The sequence below is a fragment of the Mustela lutreola genome, chromosome 9 (genome assembly GCF_030435805.1).
Source record: "Mustela lutreola isolate mMusLut2 chromosome 9, mMusLut2.pri, whole genome shotgun sequence".
Taxonomy (NCBI): domain Eukaryota; kingdom Metazoa; phylum Chordata; class Mammalia; order Carnivora; family Mustelidae; genus Mustela; species Mustela lutreola.
Window position 1 is genome coordinate 57144305 of NC_081298.1, and position 20428 is coordinate 57164732.

At 38.3% G+C, this 20428-nt stretch overlaps 1 protein-coding gene across 4 annotated transcripts in view; it reads right to left on the minus strand.

Annotated features, from left to right (window-relative positions):
* LIMS1 (LIM zinc finger domain containing 1) overlaps window positions 1–20428 on the minus strand; it is a 140458-nt gene that overhangs the window by 38828 nt on the left and 81202 nt on the right. Inside the window, exon 1 of one of the 4 annotated variants that reach the window (XM_059134292.1) lies at window positions 18664–18905. The exons of the other annotated variants lie outside the window; for them this stretch is intronic. Within the exon in view, the coding sequence (XP_058990275.1) occupies window positions 18664–18770 (107 nt within the window). The 5' untranslated portion in view covers window positions 18771–18905. Of the gene's footprint in view, window positions 1–18663; window positions 18906–20428 lie in introns of those variants that run through there. 4 annotated transcript variants of the gene reach the window in all.

Genomic DNA, 20428 nt, shown 5'->3' on the forward strand with positions numbered 1-20428 from the left:
CAAGAGCAGTAAGTCCTGGCTGGGGAGGAGGGCTCCCCCTTGCTAGAATTTTTCAGCCCTGGAGTGGTAGCTACTGAATATAGCAGCTGTTCAATACTCTTTGCATTCTCTCTACTTCTTACTAGCCAATCCCTTACTACTGCAAACCCCTGCTGGAGTTAATAACTTAAAAAAAAAAATCTTTTATTAAACATTCCTCCTTCAAATTACTGTGTGGTTTTTCTCTCCTGAGTGGATCGCAACTGAACCTCTGTCAATATGAGAGGCCAAAATTAGGACTCTTAATTGACGGTTCTTAGACCTCATTGGGTCCTTTATCCAGTATGAGGCATCTGTCTCACTTAAAACAACCAAATGTGCATTTGAAACTAGAAAGGGGGGCGCTTGGGTAGCTCAGTGGGTTAAAGCCTCTGTCTTCAGCTCAGGTCATGGTCTCAAGGTCCTGGGATTGGGCCCCATATTGGGCTCTCTGTTCAGCAGGAAGCCTGCTTCCCTTCCCCTTCTCTCTCTGCCTACTTGTGATCTCTCTCTGTCAAAATAAATTAAAAAAAAAAAAAAAAGAAACTAGAAAGGGATGGGAGGAGTAGATTATAACATTAAAAAGTCTAGCATAATAGAATGGCCAGTTAGAGGGGAGCTCAAGTCAGCTGACCTCACTCTTTCTCCAAGAACAAACTTAACGTTCAATTTGGGGCAAGAGGATAAGGCAGCGCCCACTCTTCCTCACCTCCCCAGTATAGAGCAGGCATCCCTTCCAATGAGCAATCTCTGCCTCAAGGGGCATGTTTGGGGACCAACCAGTCAATTTGAGTTCTGATAATATTTTCATACTAGGTATTGACCCAGGAAAGAGGCAAACAAGGGGACACACCTCCATTTCAGTGCTCAAGAAACAAAAGAAGAGAATAAAGGAACCTATGTTAATCTTCAGTAAGCTCTCTCTCATCTTCAAGGCTATAAGGAGGCTGGTGATAAGAACTGTAAGCTTCCTGATCATGTACTATGCACCCACTCACTTGGCTCTGGGGTATTCTGTGCTACTTGGTGTGAGTGCTGTATAGCTTTCCTTGGTCACAGCTATTCCTATTTCCCTCCCTGTCCTAAGAGTCTTGCTGTGGAATACCTAAGCAGAAGCCTGTTTCCTAAATGGTCCCTCAATTTCAGTATATTGTGGTGAAAAGGACCATATGCACTGCTTAGCACTGACTCACATGTCATCTCTGCAGGGGATGGTCACACAAAGAGCCCATCTGTGGCTACAGCCAGCACAATTTCAGGAGGGTCTGAAAGCCAGTCCTGAGAGGGCTTCAAGGCCTGTCCCATGTTTCTGAGTTTCCACATTTTCTGAGGGGATCAGGCAAAATCTAAAATGTAATACAATAATATCTCAAACAATTTCTGTCATAAAATGTGCTTTTGAGATGTTACATTACCTTATTTTTATCATCTCTTCTGTCTCATCATCTACCTTGCTTTCACTCCCCATATACATGAAAGTTGAACCTAATGGTGGGCCCTAAGAAGGAATGGGAGTCACTGTACTGCAAGTGCTCTGTGAAACATGGCAGCAGCTGCAACAGAGAGCAAACCAGCCCTGAGGTCCTTCTTTCCCTTCCCTTTACAGACATCTCGGTAGCCCCTGTCTGTAATCCTAAACAGGCTAGTGTTGGACCAACTTCACAAGAGCTGTGTTCAGCCTGCTTTCTTCCTCACCATTCTTCCAGGACTTCTTTAGGACACTGCTCCCTCCTCCTCCTCTATCTGCCTGCCACAAAGAGGCTAGAGACATAATCCAGTTTCCACCCAACCACAAACCTTCCAGAAATACTATCTCTAAAGAACAATGTACAAGAGAAAAATTGAGAAACAATTTTAGAGAGAGAAACAATACCATGGAGCTCACGAAGACTATTTCAGTTGTTTTCATAATTGGGGTTTACAAATGTGCACATGCACACACGTGTGTGTGTTGTCTTTTAATATTTAATTAGTTAAATCATATTAAATGAAACTTAAACCTTCTTGACCGAAGGGCATGAAGACTCCTGCTCTAATCGTTTTCCAAACAGAACTGATGCCAAGGGTTTCAGTTTAGGACAGCAAATGTGTATTTGGATGACTCTGTCTATCTGAGCATAACGACACAAAACAATCTCTTTTCAAGGCATGTAAGGAAGCAAAATGTCATCAAAACTAACTTGGCATCAGGTCAAATTCTAAGCTGGCAAAATAAGGCAAAATAATTGAGTTCTCAAACAGTCTGGAATCTAGGTAGAAAAGCAAATCAAAAGATGAAATGCTGAGAATGGTTTGCATAAACTATTAAAACCATATTGCCTGAGTGAAAGAGCTGTCTAGTCCTCAAATGACTGAATCTATAACAGTTGTATCAAAAGTCAATGATCTTTCTAATGTAAGAAATACAAAGCAAAAATAAACAACAACAAAAAAAAAGTCAATGATCTGCCTTTATTAAAAGTGGTAGTAGCTTCTATTCTTCCACAGATAGCAATATTCCAAACTAGTAGAGACAAATGGCCATGTGACTATTTCAAGCAAGTTTTATTCTTTCAGATAAAACTGCTCTGAAATAAAGGAAATAGTTCTGTGTTAAAAGGATAAATGAAAAACAATCACCATATTAATTACTAAGAGTTAAGATGTTGGCAAAAGTGAAGGTACAGAACAATTAGCATTTTAAAAGGGCAAAACTCAAATTTTAACACAGCTGTCATGATAAACATTTAAGTCATAAGGGATGCATGAATGCTTTCAGGGACAGAGGGGGAAGGGATGAGGGGGAAATCTCATGGTACAGTTTATTACCCTGAGCACAAATGTAATCAGTGCTCAATATTATAATGGCTCATAAAGTAATGTCACTGTTTTCTCATCCATATATCTATCTGTATCCTTGCTACACATGTACAGATTGCCTCCATGCAAACTGCTTAAATACATATGAACAAGCCAGTTTACCTTCCCTTTTATTTAATGTTTCCATGTAAATATAGACAGTCTGAGTCATTACAGAGCCCAGAGGCCATAACCCCAGGGGTTCACTTTTAGCTGTGTAGAAGCCCGTTCAGACAGACCATGATTAACATTTTGGTTCTTTAGTAACATTTGCATTCCCTCTTACATTTTTCAAGACTGAAGAGGCAGAGAAAGAAGCTGGAGGCTTTCCTGCAGCTCATTTACCATTCATTCCACTATAAACATCAATTTCTGCCACAAGGTCTGGTACTGGCTGGCAAAAAACAAATTGTCCCAAATTATGAGAATTATGAGTACATGCTTCCTTGGGTATTCTTTCTTGATTTCATCATACTTTCTGAGAATCTTGTACTTTTTTTTTTTTTTTAAGATTTATTTATTTATTTGAGAGAGAGAAAGGAAGGACAGAGGGAGAGGGAGAATCTAAAGGAGACTCCACTCTGAGCACAGGATCCCAGGACCCTGAGATCGTGACTTGAGGTGAAATCAAGAGTCAGATGCCCAAGTGACTAAGCCACCCAGGCACCCTGAGAATCTTGGACATGTTGAGTGGCTCCAGCACTTAACTTTTAACAAGGTGTCTTTCAAGAGAGAAAAGGTAGCTGAATTCCAAGAGATTACTAACAGGTACTCAAGAAGCAAAGCACAACATAAAGAGAAACTAACATTCTGCTTTGCAAATAAATGTGTCTTTCCAAGTATTAAAATGGATTTGATAGCCAAAATGAAATACAATAAATCCTCCTTGAATAACTCTAAATCTGTTAATATTATTCAGCTGGTAAATGGAGAAATTCAAGCTCCTAAAAATAAGTGACTTGTAATAGTCAATTACTAAGTGGTGATACCAAATATTGGACCTAGTCTCTGCTAACCTAGACTCGAAAAGCTACCTTAATGGCCCACATTCCACTGGCCAAGCTCTTATTCTCAAAATAAACATAAACTGTCCTACAAAATGAATGTCTTACAAATGGAACAAATCTATCTCTGCCAGGGAGATAAGAGCAGTAAATGAGATGTTCAGTCCAATCTCTTTTGATACAAATTGTAAAAGGCTTAATAATTACCATAAGGGGTGTCTGGGTGGCTCAGTTGGTTATGCAACTGCCTTTGGCTCATATCACGACCCTGGAGTCTCCAGATCAAGTCCCACAGTGGGCTCCCTGCTCAACGGAGAGTCTGCTTCTCCCTCTGACCAATCCCGTCATGCTCCCTCTCTCTCAAATAAATAAATAAATATCTTAAAATAATAATAATAATAATTACCATAAGTAGACATCCTAGTTAAGGTAAGGAGCTTCTATCTCTTTCCATCCACCTCCTCCCACCAACCTCCAAATTACACATGCCAGAGCCACAGATGCTGAAATCTTGGTTGGGTTTATAGATTACTGACAGGCAAGTAGCTGACAGACTACTGTTATGAATGTTGATTAGGCACAACCACTGATAAGCCAAGTGATAAATTCTCATGTGATAGTTACATATGAGGAGGTTAAAGTTAAAATTGTGTCATTTGGGGTGTCTGGGTGGCTCAGTCAACTAATCTTCTGCCTTTAGCTCAGGTCATGATGCCAGGGTTCTGGGACGGAGCCCCACATGGGCTCCCTGCTTGGCAAGGGAATCAGCTTTTTCCTCTCTCTCTACCCCACCCCTATGCCTGCTCGTTCTCTCTTCCTCAAATAAATAGATAAAATCTTTTAAAATATGCTTAAAAAATAAAACTGTGCCACTTCTCATGATACATATCAAACAATTATATACTCTAATTACTGAAGCCTTGAAGCACATATTGAACTAGTACGAACAGTAAAATGAATCCCATCAAACCCAACTCAATGAAAAAAGTTATCAAACCATGACCAATTTATCTATTTTTCAACCATAAAATATTCTCAAATAATTCCATACATCACTTGATCCATAAATTCTATAGCATGTAACCATAATATATATTTAAGCTCTTAATTTCTTCCTACAGGAATGTAATATAGCACAGTAAATTTTAAAGAAGGCTCAGTACAGAGATGCTTGACTTCTACTATTTCAAAATTACAGACTCTTAAGTGTGAGCAGGCTGTCCTCCACTAGTTTTCACTGAGATGCCTCAGCAGCTGCCACAGCACTGGGGGAAGGTTCAGGAAAAGAATCCGGTCCAGTCATCCCACCCCTTTCCTTCTCATCACTTCCACAGAGCATCACTGCTTTTGTTCTGTACACCACAGTGCCCAGGGAAATCCTGTCTGGAAAAGATGATTCTTTTGAAAGCTTCTGGCTGGACCTTCCATTCTTTTTCTGAGATTTTTCAGATTCCTATTTATTCTTTTGTTTCTTTTGTTGTTGTTGTTTGGTCTGTTCCTGTAAAAACCAGAAGCTCTAAAAACGTGGACTGGTTTTCTGAGATGGTCTGATACTTTTCCACTTCTATTATGAGTGACAGTTAACTCACTGGCATACACCAGTTTTAACTGGTAATTGAGTTGATCAATCTCAGTTGCTCTTTCTCTCTATATATAGCTCAGAAGATCACCCTACACTCATTCACAGAGAAGCATCTTGCCAGGAAACAATCCTGTAAGTTCTTCTTTTCCCCCTCAAACATGGCTGAAACATTAAAAATGAGTAGCCCACATGTAAGCTGCAGCCCATTTCTAGTTCCATGCATATTCATGCTCCTTCCCCAAATATTACCATTTTTTCATTCCCATTACACCTCTAAGCAATCAGGATTTTGACAATGAAACATACTATTTCATCATAGTACTGTTTAACAATACCTTCTCTTTAAGTCGTTGTAATAGCAGATGGAAATATAAAAATGTACAAAGGTGAAAAACATCAGGGAAATCAAAATCACAATGTGGTATCACTTTATACCAATCTGAATGGCTGTTATCAAAAAGACAAGAAATAACAATTGTTGGTAAGGATGTGGAGAAAAGAGAACCCTCTGCAGTGTTAGTGGGAGTGTAAACTGGTGCAGTCATTTTTGGCAACAGTATGGAGGTTCCTCAAAAAACAACAACAACAACAACAAAAAACCCCTACAAATAGAAATACTATATGACCAGTAATTCCACTTCTGGGTATCTACCCAAAGAAAACAAAAACACTAGCTTAAAACACATATGAGGGGTGCCTGGGTGGCTCCTCATTAAGTGTCTGCCTTCCATCAGGTCATGATCCCAGGGTTCTGGGATTGAGCTCCATGTCAGAGACCCTGCTCAGCAGGGAGCCTGCTTCCCCCTCTCCCACTCCTCACCCCCATCAAATAAGTAAATAAAAATCTTTAAAAAAAAATAAATGGATAAAGAAGATGTGTTATGTATATTTTATAATGGAATATTACTCAGCCATAAAAAGAATGAAATTTTGCTATTTGTGACAACACAGACAAACCTACAAGGTATTATGCCAAGTGAAGTTAAGCCAGACAGAAACAGACACACCATATAATTTCACTTATATGTGGAATCTAAAAAAAATAAATGAACAAATAAAAAACAAAGACAGGGGGCGCCTGGGTGGCTCAGTGGGTTAGGCCGCTGCCTTCGGCTCAGGTCATGATCTCAGGGTCCTGGGATGGAGTCCCGCATCGGGTTCTCTGCTCAGCGGGGAGCCTGCTTCCCTCTCTCTGCCTGCCTCTCTGCCTACTTGTGATTTCTCTCTGTCAAATAAATAAATAAAATCTTAAAAACAAACAAACAAAAAAAAACAAAGACAGACTACATAAATACAGAGAACAAAATAATGACTCCTGGGGGGTATGGGGATGGGCAAAAAAGACTGAAAGGGATTAAGACGTACAAATTTAACAGAGGTAAAAGAAATCATAGGGATGAAAAGTATAGCCTGGGGGATATAATCGGTAATACTGTAATAATATCCCCCATAACCTGTGATGTTTCTTCTCAGTAATTCTCTTTCTACTAACCCTACTCAGTTCTCTACAAATCCCACCTTCCTTCGCTGTATTTGTAATTGAGCCCCATCTCTCTCCCCCAGTGGTCCCTATACTTAATTTTGATCCTGAACAGTCTGCCTTACTGCTGAATTCTGATTTTCTTTAGCAGTGTTAAAACCTTTGTGGAATCTCCTCATCTGCAGCGTATTACGCTGGACTTACTGATTTGCTTCCAGCAAAGACTAATTATTGCAAAAGTGGTTAAGTTATTTCTGAGATTTGGATATAAAAAGACTATGGCTGCCATCTTAAACTCTCTCCCTCTCCTGGATTGCCCCCTCCCTTTGAGCCTTCTCCCTCTGAGAAGACTATAGTCCTTACTGAAAGCTCAAAAGGAGGATCACAAAAGACCCTAAGCCAAAGTCCCTGAATTAGATGTACCTCGATTCCTCACTCACAGAAACTGTGAGATAACAAACGCTCATTGTTTTAAGCCTGCAATCAGTAAATCAGTACCCATAGACCAAATGTGGCTCACTGTCTGCTTCTATAAATAGTTTTATTGGAACACACACAGCTATGTTCATTCACTTAACGCATTTTCTATGGCTGTGTTCATACTACAACAGAAGAGTTAAGTAGTTGTTACTCAGAATATGTGGTGTGCAAAACCTAAAATATTTATTATCTGGCCCTTTACAAAAAAGTGTGCTACCTCCAGTTGCCCCTAAGTTTGAAGGTAATCTGTTATTCATTAATAGGTAACTAATGCACTCTGATCTGTGATCAGCATCACAGCTATTCCTCTAGATACACAGTATCTTTTAATTACCTCCCTATGTCTATTTTTTCATCATACAAAAGGTTCCATATTAGTAGATAAAGAATATTTTAATTAAGTTCATAACCCCATTTCCCCAGCACACAGTAGTACCTTAATAAATGTACATATAGAACCAAGAATGCTTAGACAAATATATTTTACATATTAAGGTGCGAAACTCACAATTTAGCAATACATCCTTTAAATAAAGTACATCATATTGAGAAAAGCCAAAATTACAAATGATGCTGAATAGCTACTATTTCCAGTTGAATCCATTTTAAAGGTATTTGTTGACTGCCACAGAAACAATACTTCTAGATCCAGTAAAACTGTTATCTTTTAAACTGGCTATAATTTTACTTTTTATTTATTTAAAGATTTTATTTGAGAGAGTGAGAGAGAGAGAGAGAGAGAACATGAGTTGGGGGAAAGGCAGAGAAGAAGCAGACTCCCCAGAATAATGTGAGCCAGACACTTAACTGACTGAGCCACCCAGGCAATCCTAAACTGGCTATACTTTGATAAAACCTCATTGTTTAAAATACCTATGCATCAGTTTATATCAGATACTTCCAAGATTATTACCATTAGTTTTAACCATGAAACAAAGAATATATTTTCCAGCACCTGGAAAAATGTTACTGAAATTTTCCAAAACACTGCAGAATTTCAGTTTTGTTCCAACAAATTCTGCATGCCAGAATTAAAAACTAAAGTTGGCAGCAGCAACTGTCAAACATAAGTCAACATCCTACATGCAATGATTCATTTGCGGCTTTTCTATCTCAGTCTGGTTCCCTTCACATTCTCTTTGCTAGGGGCAGGAGGACAATACTGTTGGGAAAGATACAAACTTGGATATTCTTGTAATGTTCAATTTTAAGGAATATATGCATTATGACATATAAATATAATATTCTTAGTTTTTTAAACCAGGATATTTTCTCTGGCAAATGTCTACGAAGAAGAGGCAGAAAAATTCCATTTTTGTTTCAATCTTATTACCTATAGGCAAGCACAGGAGGTTAACCTTTACTTTTATATTCAATGATAAATTTTTAACTTTTAAGAGATGATCAAGTATATTAAAAACTTCCACCTAAGAAAACTTATTCTAAAACCTATGTGAAGCCCAAGTTTTGTGGTTAAGAGCTCACACTACGAACATAAGACACAAATGAGTATGGCCCTGGGTTAAAATCCCAAAAGCCCAACTTACCAAGCATGAGTCTCTAACAATACTTTCCTGTCTCTGTGAAAAGGGAGAAATACATGGCACCTTCCAGGATTCCTGTGAGCATTCACTGAGCCTGTGAAGTACTTACCACATAGCCTGAAAAGCACTAAATGGTATGAAAGGCCAAGATGATTTTAAAAAATAATTAATGAGATTATATTTATATGAGTCATATGTTTTAATAATCTTATTGACTGTGGGTTTGGGAAAGGTTTTATTTTATTTTATTTCAAAGATTTGTTTTTTATTTATTTGACAGACAGAGATCACAAGTAGGCAGAGAGGCAGCAGAGAGAGGAGGAAACAGGCTCCCTGCTGAGCAGAGAGTCATATGCGGGCTCGAAACCAGGACCTTGAGATCATGACCTGAGCTGAAGGCAGAGGCTTTACCCATTGAGCCACCCAGGCGCCCTGAAAGGTTTTAAATAGGACACAAAAAGCACAAACTTTATAAACAGAAAAAAAAAAATCAATAGTATCAAAATAAAAAAAAACAACTTTGTTTTTCAAAAGATACTCATAAAAATGAGAAGATAAGCCACAGACTGGGAAGAGACATTTGCAAAATATATATCTGATAAAAGACTTCTATGTAGAATACAGCAAACACTGTTAGAACTTAATACTATTAAGGAACATCCCAATAAAAGGCAAAAGATGGGTTGCAAATAAGCAACTGATACTCAACTACATGAGTCATTAGGAAAATGCAAATTATAACCACAATGAGACACTACTACCCACCCTCAAAATGGCTAAAATTGAAAAAAAATTTACCAAAGCATTGGTGAGAATGTGGAGAAAAGGATCCCTCAAAAACTGCTTGTGGGACTATAAGTGGTACAATCTCTAACTCAGTTTAGACATTTTTTTTTAAAGATTTTATTTATTTATTTGACAGAAAGAGACACAGCAAGAAAGAGAATACAAGCAGTGGGAGTGGGAGACGCAGACTTCCTGCTGAGGAAGAAGCCCAATGTGGGGCTTGATCCAGGACTCTGGGATCATGACCCGAGCTGAAGGCAGACATTTAGCAACTGAGCCACCCAGGCACCCCTCTTTTTTCTTTTTTAATACTTAAAAAAAAAATTATTTATTTATTTGGGAGAGAGAGAGTGCGTGCATGCGTGGAGGGATGGGAGGCTGGTTGAGAATCCTGAGACAGGCTTCCTGCTGAGCACAGAGCCAGAGGACCCTGAGATCATGACCTCAATTGAAATCAAAAGTCCATCATTTAACCTACTGAGCCACCCAAGTGCTTCTAGACATTTTTCAAAAAATTTAATACACACAAGCTACCTAACAACTAGCCATTCCAACTGAGAGAAATGAAAGCACATGTTCCCGCAAGGACTTGTACAAGAATGTTCACAGCAGCTTTATTTTTAATAGCCAAAAACTGGAACGAACTCAAATGTCAACCAACAAGTGACTGGCTTAACAGATAATAATATCTGTTATAACGGAACATCACTCAAGGATACAATCAAATGGACTGTTGATACAAGCAACGACATGGATGGATCTCAAAATAAGTATGCTGAGTTAAAAAGCCAGTTAAAGCAAGGAAAACATTATTGTATGATTCTATTTATATGAAAGTCTAAAAAATACAAAATAACTTGGAGTGACAAAAAGCAGATCAAAGTCCCTAGGGATGCAGGGAAGGACTATAAATGGGCCTGAGGAAACTTCCAGGATGATGAGCATGCTCATTATCTTGACTGTGGTGAGGGTATCACTGTGTTAACTTGTCGAAATTCATCAAACTGCCCGTTAAAATTATGCATTTCACTGAGATTCATTAGTTCAACCTCAATAAAGCTGTTTAAAATACTGCACACTGGAATGATTTTTAATCTTCATATACTACTGTATGAACAGATCACTGCTATGGGTTGGATTCTCTGCCCTAAAAAGGTATGTTGATGTCTTAACTCCTGGTACCTGTGAATAGGGTCTTATTTGGAAATAGAATCTTTGCAGATATAATTAAGATACAAGTTAAGATGACTGGTGTCCTATTACAAAGAGAGGAGGAGAAGAGACACAGAGATAAGATGCATCCATGGGGGGAGAATATTGTGTGAAGACAGGACACATTCGGAGAAGAGAGCCATGTCATAAAAAAGAGGCAGAGGCTGGAAAGATATACCTAAGAGACAAACAGTAAACAAGCATTGCCAGCAAAGGCCAGAGGCTAGAAGAGGCAAGGAAGGATTCTCTCCTTCAAGTTTCAGAGGCAGTATGGCTCGGCTGACACAATGATTTCTCACTTCTAGTTTTCAAAACTGAGACTGTAAATCTGCTGTGTGAAGCAACCCAGTTTGTGGTACTTTGTTTCAGTAGCTCTATGAAACTAACGTAACCATTAAAAAAGACTTAAGGAGTTGGGGCAGCACATGGCTGGCTCAGTCAGTAGAGCATGTGACTTCTGATCTCGGGGTTCTAAGTTCTAGCCCCATATTGGGTGTACAGATCACTTAAAAATAAAATCTTAAAAAAACCCGAGGGGCACAGGGGTTGCGCTGTTGGTTGAGTGTCTGACTCTTGGTTTCAGCTCAGGTCATAACCTCAAGGTAGTGGGACTGAGCCTTAACAGGCTTAGTGTGGAGTTGGCTGGAGATTATTTCCCTCTGCCTCGGCTCCTCCCCATGCTTGTTCCTTCTCTCTCTAATGAATAAACAAAATCTTAAAAAAAAAAAAAAAAAACTTAAGAAGTTTATATTTATGTGAAAACATATTTAATATTTATTTCTAAAAGCAGTTATTCCACAGGAGAATACTTATATCCAAAGGTGGTTTTAATCACAGAATGGTCACTGGGTCTCACAGATACACAATAAACGGCTGTGTTTCCAAAATATGTATTTTTTAAACATTAAACATATAAAAAATAAATAAGTTTCATTTTAATAGCATCTATCCAAATTATATAGGTAAAGTGCTAAGTTTTAGTCAACTGCTATATTTTTTAAATAAGTGATTTGTAACTGATACTTTACCTTTTTTATGTGTTTTAAACTAATAGGAAAGCAATTATAATGATTAAAATCTTGGTATTTAATTGTCATGGTAAATCATTTAGAAAATTTTATGTGTATTGACAACAAATTTACAAATTGATTCTGCTGAAGTTAAGGCTCGTTCCAGAATTCCAGTCTCTCAGCTATACGGAAAAATAGAAAAGGGATCCTTACCTAAAGACTTTTTAACTCCTCTTAACTATTCTTTTCATACACCTCATTTTTAAAAACTTTAAAAAAAGATTTTATTTATTCATTTAAAAGAGAGAGAAAGCACAAGCAAGGGAAATGGTAGGCAGAGGAAGAGTGGGAAGCAGGCTTGCCTGATGTGGGACTTGATCCCAAGACCCTGGGATCATGACCTGAGCTGATGCTTAACCATCTCAGCCACCCAGTGCCCTTCATACACCTAAGTTTTAAGGATTAACATTGCTATTTTTAATTTCAACATATACTTTCTAATCTATAAAGAAATATTTTAGGTGACAAAGAAAACACATTACCCTTTAGAAAATACGTTTCTCAAAACTATTGAAAAAATAACCATGATCTTTTGACACGATACTTTGGTAGATATGAAAGAGGTACCACTAAACCACTTTTGTTTCGCATAACTTCACTCATTCAATGAAGAATAGATATGGACAGTAATTACCAGGTTACTATGGTAGATACTAGAGATATAAAAGAAGTAAGGCAAGGCCTCTCTGGGCTTAGAGAATCCTCTCTAGTAATAGGGAGGGGCATAGGAGAGGGACAGGTAAGTGAGAAGGTAAGAAGAGGTAGGCCTATGAAACCAATGATTACAATATAAATATTTGTGGATTTTACTCTTAAAAACATCTGTGTAATTGAAATATAACTGACACTGTGTAAATTTGAGGTAGCCAACCCAACCTGTTGATTTGATACATTTATATATTGGGATATCATTGCTATGGTAACTTTAGCAAGTATCTTTACCATGTCACATAATTACTACTTCCTTTTTGTGTTAAGAAGAGTTAAGATCTAGTCTCTTAACAACTTTCAAGTGTTTAAATACAGTAGTGTTGACTATAATCACTATGTTAGGCATTAGATCTCCAGAAGTTATTTATCTACTAGTTGCCAGTCTGTACCCTTAAAACAAGATCTCTTCAATTTACCTACCCCTTAAGTCCTGGTAACGGCCTACTCTGTTTTCGTAAAATGAGTTTTTTTAGAATCCACATATAAGAGAGAGCATACATTATTTGCCTTTCTCTGACTTATCTCATCATAATGCCTTCAAGGTCTACCCATGTTGTCACAACTGGGAGGATTTCCTCCTTTTTTCACAGGAGTGTGTTTATTCTAGTGAGTGTGTTTGTATTACACTCTTAAACATGTATAAGAAAGCACTACTTACTGCATTTTATTTTTTTTTATTTTTTTTTTTTAAAGATTTTATTTATTTATTTGACAGAGAGAAATCACAAGTAGGCAGAGAGGCAGACAGAGAGAGAGGAGGAAGCAGGCTCCCTGCTGAGCAGAGAGCCCGATGCGGGACTCGATCCCAGGACCCTGAGATCATGACCCGAGCCGAAGGCAGCGGCTCAACCACTGAGCCACCCAGGCGCCCTACTTACTGCATTTTAAAAAGCAGCTCTGTCAAACTGATACCTCTGTGTACCACAGAGAAAAAAAAATTTGTTATTAACTGTGTGATGGAGGGAACCTGGGTAGCTCAGTTGGTTAAGCCTCTGCCTTCGGCTCAGGCCATGATCCCAGGGTCCCAGGATCGAGTCCACATCAGGCACCCTGCTCGGCAGGAAGTCTGCTGCTGCTTCTGCCTGCTGTTCCCCCTGCTTGTGCGTGCGCTCTCTCTCTCTCTCTCTCTCTCTGTGTCAAATAAATAGAATCTTAAACAAAACAAAACAAAAAAACACCCCAAACCTGTGTGATGTATTCATTGTTAGGAAGATTAAATGTGTTCTCAACTGAACCATTAAATAATAAGAATAGACAAAAATGGCAAATCTGCAATTTTATCCCCCTGGCCGTCCACTATAGCTCTGAAACTAAAATATGAACCTAGTTTTTCATCCAAAAGACAGACAAAGAAATGATAAAGCAAACTATAAAACAGGTATGCGAGGAAATGTACATCCTAAGTTGACCTACTCCAACCTCAACTGAACTCAGAGCACTAACTTATTTGAATCAAGGACAGGAACTGGTTAATAAGAATGATCACCTTTTCTAACTTTAGATTCTTCTTCCTCCTTATTGAATTGTGAGTTAATAAACAAATAAAAACCACCAAAAACATGAGAATTCTTAATAGAGTGCTTGACCCATAATAAGGCTCAATCGATGGTAGCGTATTATTTAGGAACACATGTTTTCAATTTTCTGCTCTGAAAACAAGTCAAGGACATTCCCACTACTTAAAAATGATTACATCCTATATCTAGAAAGATATGAACTCAGACTGTTTACTTAATAACCAGAAAGTAAAGGTTACTTTTCTTTGCACTTCCTCCTATTCCTGGTTGTCCAGCTCCATCAGGAAAAGGGCAGGAAAGGATAGCACAAAGATGTTCCAACAAGTAACTTCTCACCGCTGCATCCAGTCAACTTCACGTAAAGATACAAACTTCAAAGTATTTTTTCTTTTCTTCACACTCATTTCAAGATTGACACAGCCCTGACTTTACCCAGGTATGATAAATCTAACTGGGATGTGGAAGAGTGGGGGAGGGTAGATGCACAACAATGATCAATGATGGAGTGCTGTAGCAAGAAACTACCAGAGGCAACAACACAGGCAAATAAGCCTGGCTGTGTTCCAATAATCTTCATTTATGGATGGTGAAATACAAATTTCATGTAATTTTTATTACATCATGAAATATGCCTCTTTTAATTTTTTTCCAACCGCCAAAAAAATGTAAAATCCATCCTAAGCTCATGAGCCATACAAAAACAGGCAGTGGGCCAGAGCTGGCCAATGTTGCTATGTAAACTATGTTTTGGACCTAGCCAGCAAAGACTTGAATTTTGAGATATCCCCAATCAGGTATTTAGAGATCCTTTACATGTATGGCAGAAAAAAAGTGACTGAGAATTTTAAAGGGTGTGTGTGTGTGTGTATTGTTTAGGTGTGTTTTTCATTCATATTTCGTAAAAAAAACCCCAAAAAACAGGGTGCAACATAGTTTGATAAATGGAATAAATAGCTAAGGATTAGGTATATATATAAGGGTATATGTTCAATGAGATTTTTGGGCATCAAAAATTCCAAGGGAAAAAGGGTGAATGCTCTGTAGAGGTACAAGGCTCAGAACCTGTTCTGAGCCCACTTAGGTATAAGTGTAAGCTAAGGAGTCCACTGTTTAAATTTGGAAGTTAAACCAGTTCTAGCCAGGCCACGAGGGACGGCCCTAAAGACAATCTATACGGGTATTCACAGCCTTTATATAGAGTCTTTGGGTATAAATGAATATCCGTGCTTCATCCAAATCATAAGAGAAAATAATTTCCAATTATTTCTTGGTCATGTTAGAATCTAGCCAAAATTAAGGACATGTTATAGAACTGAAGACTAAGGCCCACAGGACACTTTTTCTACTAGTAGTGACAGCTACTAAATTGCCACAGCACAATCCTCAAATGTAGAGATTAATGTTCTATTGTACAAAGTATGCAAGTGTATAGTAAGTTTTGGATTCTACTTTGTACTTTAAAATAAAAATCTGTAAAAAAAAAAAAAAAATCAGTGTTTTTCATGCTTCCCAAGTTTGAAGCCAGGGTTGTTTTCATGTCTTTCACTGTGCTCCTTAAACATTGTGTTTTGCTTCAGAGCACAATCTTCTATTTTAACTTACAACAAAATTTTTTTTTTTTGGCAATGAGCATAGCTCTTTTTGTCTCTAATAATTCTGTTAGAGTCCATAAACATACCAAGAAAGTGAACATGAGCATGAGAAGGAATGCAAGCAGGAATGGGTCTTGTGCAATAAGGAGACAGTGTGAGAGATGTTTGATATTACTTGCATTCAAAGTCAAACAACTGCTTGCATGAAGAGCACCTGCTGGTCTGGGTTCATGTGCCAAAACCTTGCTGTGCCTTGAGGGGAAGAAGTGTGTCTAATTCATCACTTGCATCTCTATTTAGCAGAGTAGGCACCCAATAAAAATTAACTGACTAATACACAAAAGCCATAAGCCCTACAGCATTACACACAAAATGATAATGCCCCTGCCTCAAAGGTCGGGGTAAGGATTGTGAGAAAGTAAATGATGCTAAATAATGGCAATTATTTTTATCCTCATTTTAAGGAGGAACAAACTGAGGTTCAACAAGATTATGTAACTTGTCCAAAAGAGTGGTGCTGAAATGGGTGTGCCTACCTTCTCTGATTCCTATTAGTTAAGAAACCTGATTTAATACTAAACATAGGCTTCCTATAAAATTAAAAAAACAAACAACCCAACTCATGAATTAACAAAAAGTCCACAGAAAAACAGATAATTGCCTACTTTTACTAGTAAAGCAGTGCACTCCTAAAATTAAGAATAACGGTCATTCTCTCTGCATGAGAGACCAGAGAAATGGTGGAAACATGAGTCCCTTATTGTCACCAGGGAACTACATGACCAGAATGGGTGGCAAAATTTTCCCCCTTAACTCAGTGGAACAAGCAATACCTTTTTTTTTTTTTTATTTGATTTATTTATTTGACAGAGAGATCACAAGTAGACAGAGAGGCTGGCAGAGAAAGTGGGGGAAGCAGGCCCCTGCTGAGCAGAGGGCCTGACGTGGGGCTCGATCCCAGGACCCTGAGATCATGACCTGAGCTGAAAGCAGAGGCTTTAACCCACTGAGCCACCTAGGCGCCCCAACAAGCAATACTTCTCAAGAATTATTCTTCCTCCTTTGATTTAAAGTCAAGACAAAAGGAAAGTATCCAGCTGTTTTGAAGGTCATTATAATTATATAAATAACTACCTCCTTGGGCATATAAGCAATTTTATTCATGGGTACTTTACTACTGTCTGAAAACAGTTAAAATATGGTTGGTCTCAAATACTAATTTTTTAAAAAAGAAATTCCTTAGGACCCCAAATCTGAAATCAAAACTGCTTCTGGTGGGGTACTTGGGTGGCTCAGTGGGTTAAGCATCTACCCTTGGCTCAGGTCATGATCTCAGGGTCCTGGAATCAAGTCCAACTTGGGCTCTCTGCTCAGCGGGGAGCCTGCTTCCCCATCCCTCTGTCTGCCTCTCTGCGTACTTGTGATCTCTCTCTCTCTCTGTCAAATAAATAAATGAAACCTGGAAAAACAAACAAACAAAAATTTAAAAACTCCTTCTTGTAACTTTCACTCTTGGATCAAGAGTAGATTGGAGTCTATAAGCAAATGTTGACTTCAGAGGACCCTACCCATGGCCTACCTGGTTAACAAGTGAGAACTTAGTATTTTCACTAAACCTCATAAAATGTGTAACAATTCAAACTCTGAAGGCTTTAAATTCTATCTAATCCAATCAATTCAAAGTTAATACATCAAAAGTACCTAAGAGACACCTGATACAGTATGAAGTAAATTCTAATAATGTTAATATCACAGTCCTTTAATGCTATTATTCTCTTCAAAATGTAATGAAAAAGTTGATAGTTTTCAAGTAAATGCTTCCCTCCCAAACTACAGCTCTCGCAGTATATATGGTAGCTAAAAGACAAATACAAACTAACATAAGTTTTAAAAAGCTTCCTTGACACTTTCTTCCCTGTCAAATTTAAATATAGAATTCAAAAAAAACTCTAAAAAATGAAGTTATAGAAAGAAAAGAAATATTACACAGCAAATACTTAAATCAAGAATCCATAAACAAATTTAAGTACTACACAGTAAATGTAATAAAAAGAAAAGGAAGTCTCTCTTTACTGCAGCCTCCTGTTAGCAGTAAAACAGGAACACTTATCTCAGAAACAGAAAATTTAAACCCTTCAGTTAGCATAGTATTTTAAATATGGGTTAATGTTGCAGGGACTTTTTAAAACGTAAAAATCCAAAACCAATTTTCAACAGCTGTAACAAAAACTAAAATTGTGTTGTTAGAGGCAAATTAACTTTGGAAACAAACAAGACCCGCCCCCCCCAACCTTTTAGTTAAAATGTCTCCAGATTTTTGATGTCCTTCCTTCCTAGGTTACATTCAATAGCTTCTGCATTCCTTTGCTGAATATATTTCAATAACAAAGAATCCTCTATGAACACCCCCAACCCCCGCCCAAAACACCACAAACTAATCTCACCACCAAAATCCAAAGAAAAATTCCACACAGAAACTATGTTCTAATAGGTCAAAGCAACCTATCTTTAAGGGGGAAAAAATCAATTGTTTCCAATTTTAAATACTGCTTTGATGATTATATAATTTTTAAAGACATAATACTGCAGGGTTGGGGAACAGCTAAAACAACTTACAGGATTTGTGAAGAAATGGAAAAATGAGTTCTAGTTTGCACAGTTTCAATCCAGCAAAATCTTGGGATTGTGTTCAATCTTTAATTACAGACTGAGAGATTCCAATGGAACCTCTTCAACATGTATTTCCCCACTGCTGCATCCACTTGGACATGAATCTCGCCGCAATCACTAGGTGCCTTGACCTCCAGCCAACCATGACTTTGCACTCACCTTAGCTCTTCCTCCGGTAACCCATTTAGTCTCACACTATCGGGACGATCTCGTCTTCTCCGGTAGAGACCTGAGTGTGACAGCTCTTTAAGCTGTAATGCAGTCATATTTCTCTCTACACATCAGTTAACTGACAATCTGAAACACTTATACTGAGCAGCGTGGCTACCAGGGTCCAGAGAGAGTGTGTCTCTTGCCGGGACCTCAGCACACCTGACCAGAGTTGGAAACCTCCAGGCAAGCCCGGCTAAGCACAGCTTCCTGTTTCTCTGTTGGTACACACCCTCCTCAGAAAGGCCTGGCCCGCCTTATCTCTGGGCCTTGCACCTTGGGGAGGAGGGGGAGAGGGAGAGTCAGTTGCTCACATGTTTAATAACAAGCAAAGTTTAATTGTTATGAATAATCACACCAATTCCTTTATAAATCTTTCCAGCATCATTCTGAATTAAAATTGGGCTAAAAAGCTCCAGTAAGGTAATGACTAAAGAAGGGTCCTGCCCTATTTTATTTGCCAGGAAATCCATTAATACTGCACAAGCAGCTGTCAGTTTAAAGAAGTGCCTGGTCATCATGAGCTCTTTGGGATACTTTCCTTATAAAGAAAAAAAAGAAAAAAAAAAAAGGCAGAATTGTGAGGGAAGCAGTGCAATTCCTCTCTCCCTACTCTACTTTAAATCCTCTTTAGAAAGGAAGGAAGTGTCTTTGCTTTTCCCCTAAATTATTATTCAAAAATTCCTAACTGAAAGTAACTGAAAGTGGTTTCTTCTATCAATCTCCACTCAATGATTTTCTAAATGTAACTACCTATTCTAAAAATTCCCTATCAAATGTGCATATTTGATCCTAGATGGTAAAGTTAGAAAGGGGTCTTATTTTGGTGCATATGGGGTGTAGGCTGATTGTTTGCAAGAGGAGTCTGCAGATAATGGAGTACAAATAACTGTAAAGCAAATCCTTTATTGTTACTGTTACAAACGATGTGTACAGCAACACACAAGATTCTAGCCTCCACTTCTGATTCAATCCCACTCAATACACATCACCATCTCACAGACGCAGGTTAGATCCTTGGCAAGTTCTTAGCTAATAATCTGACTTCATTGTTCTAATAATTTCTCTTTGAGTAATCTGTATTAACCTCTTTCCCTTCTAGAATCCCCTCAATAAGAGCACAGAGAGATTTCTCTGAAACTTCTTTTTGCACCAAGGGTTTTAGAATTAACATATTCCATGAGAGTGTCTATATTATAAATACACAGATTAAGGTAGCCACAAAGAAAGGGGAGCCTATATCTTACTCCTTCACTCAAGACATGCAGGTGCTAGCTTCCCTCAGGGCTACAATTCCATCATCATGGAAAACAGCTTCTTACTGGTTCCATCTCCTCAGTGAAAAACAGCTTCTTACCACTGCCATCAAAATAGGACATATGTTTTTGAAGATGCAAGAAGTTACGGATTTTGTTATAAGACTAGATTTTCTTCTTATTTTATTTAGTTGACAGAGACACAGCAAGAGAGGGAATATAAGCAGGGGCAGTGGGAGACGGAGAAGCAGGCTCCCTGAAGAGCAGGGAGCCCTTTGCAGGGCTGGATCCCAGGATGCTGGGATCACGACTTGAGGCCCCCAGCAACCCCTGTTATAACACTAGACTTAAATAGTCACGAAACACATAAAAAAATCAAGTGACAAATGTATCTGTTTCTCTTTCTAGAAGGAAACAAACATATAAAAGGGGTAATACTGCGGGCCTCTGGGGAACTT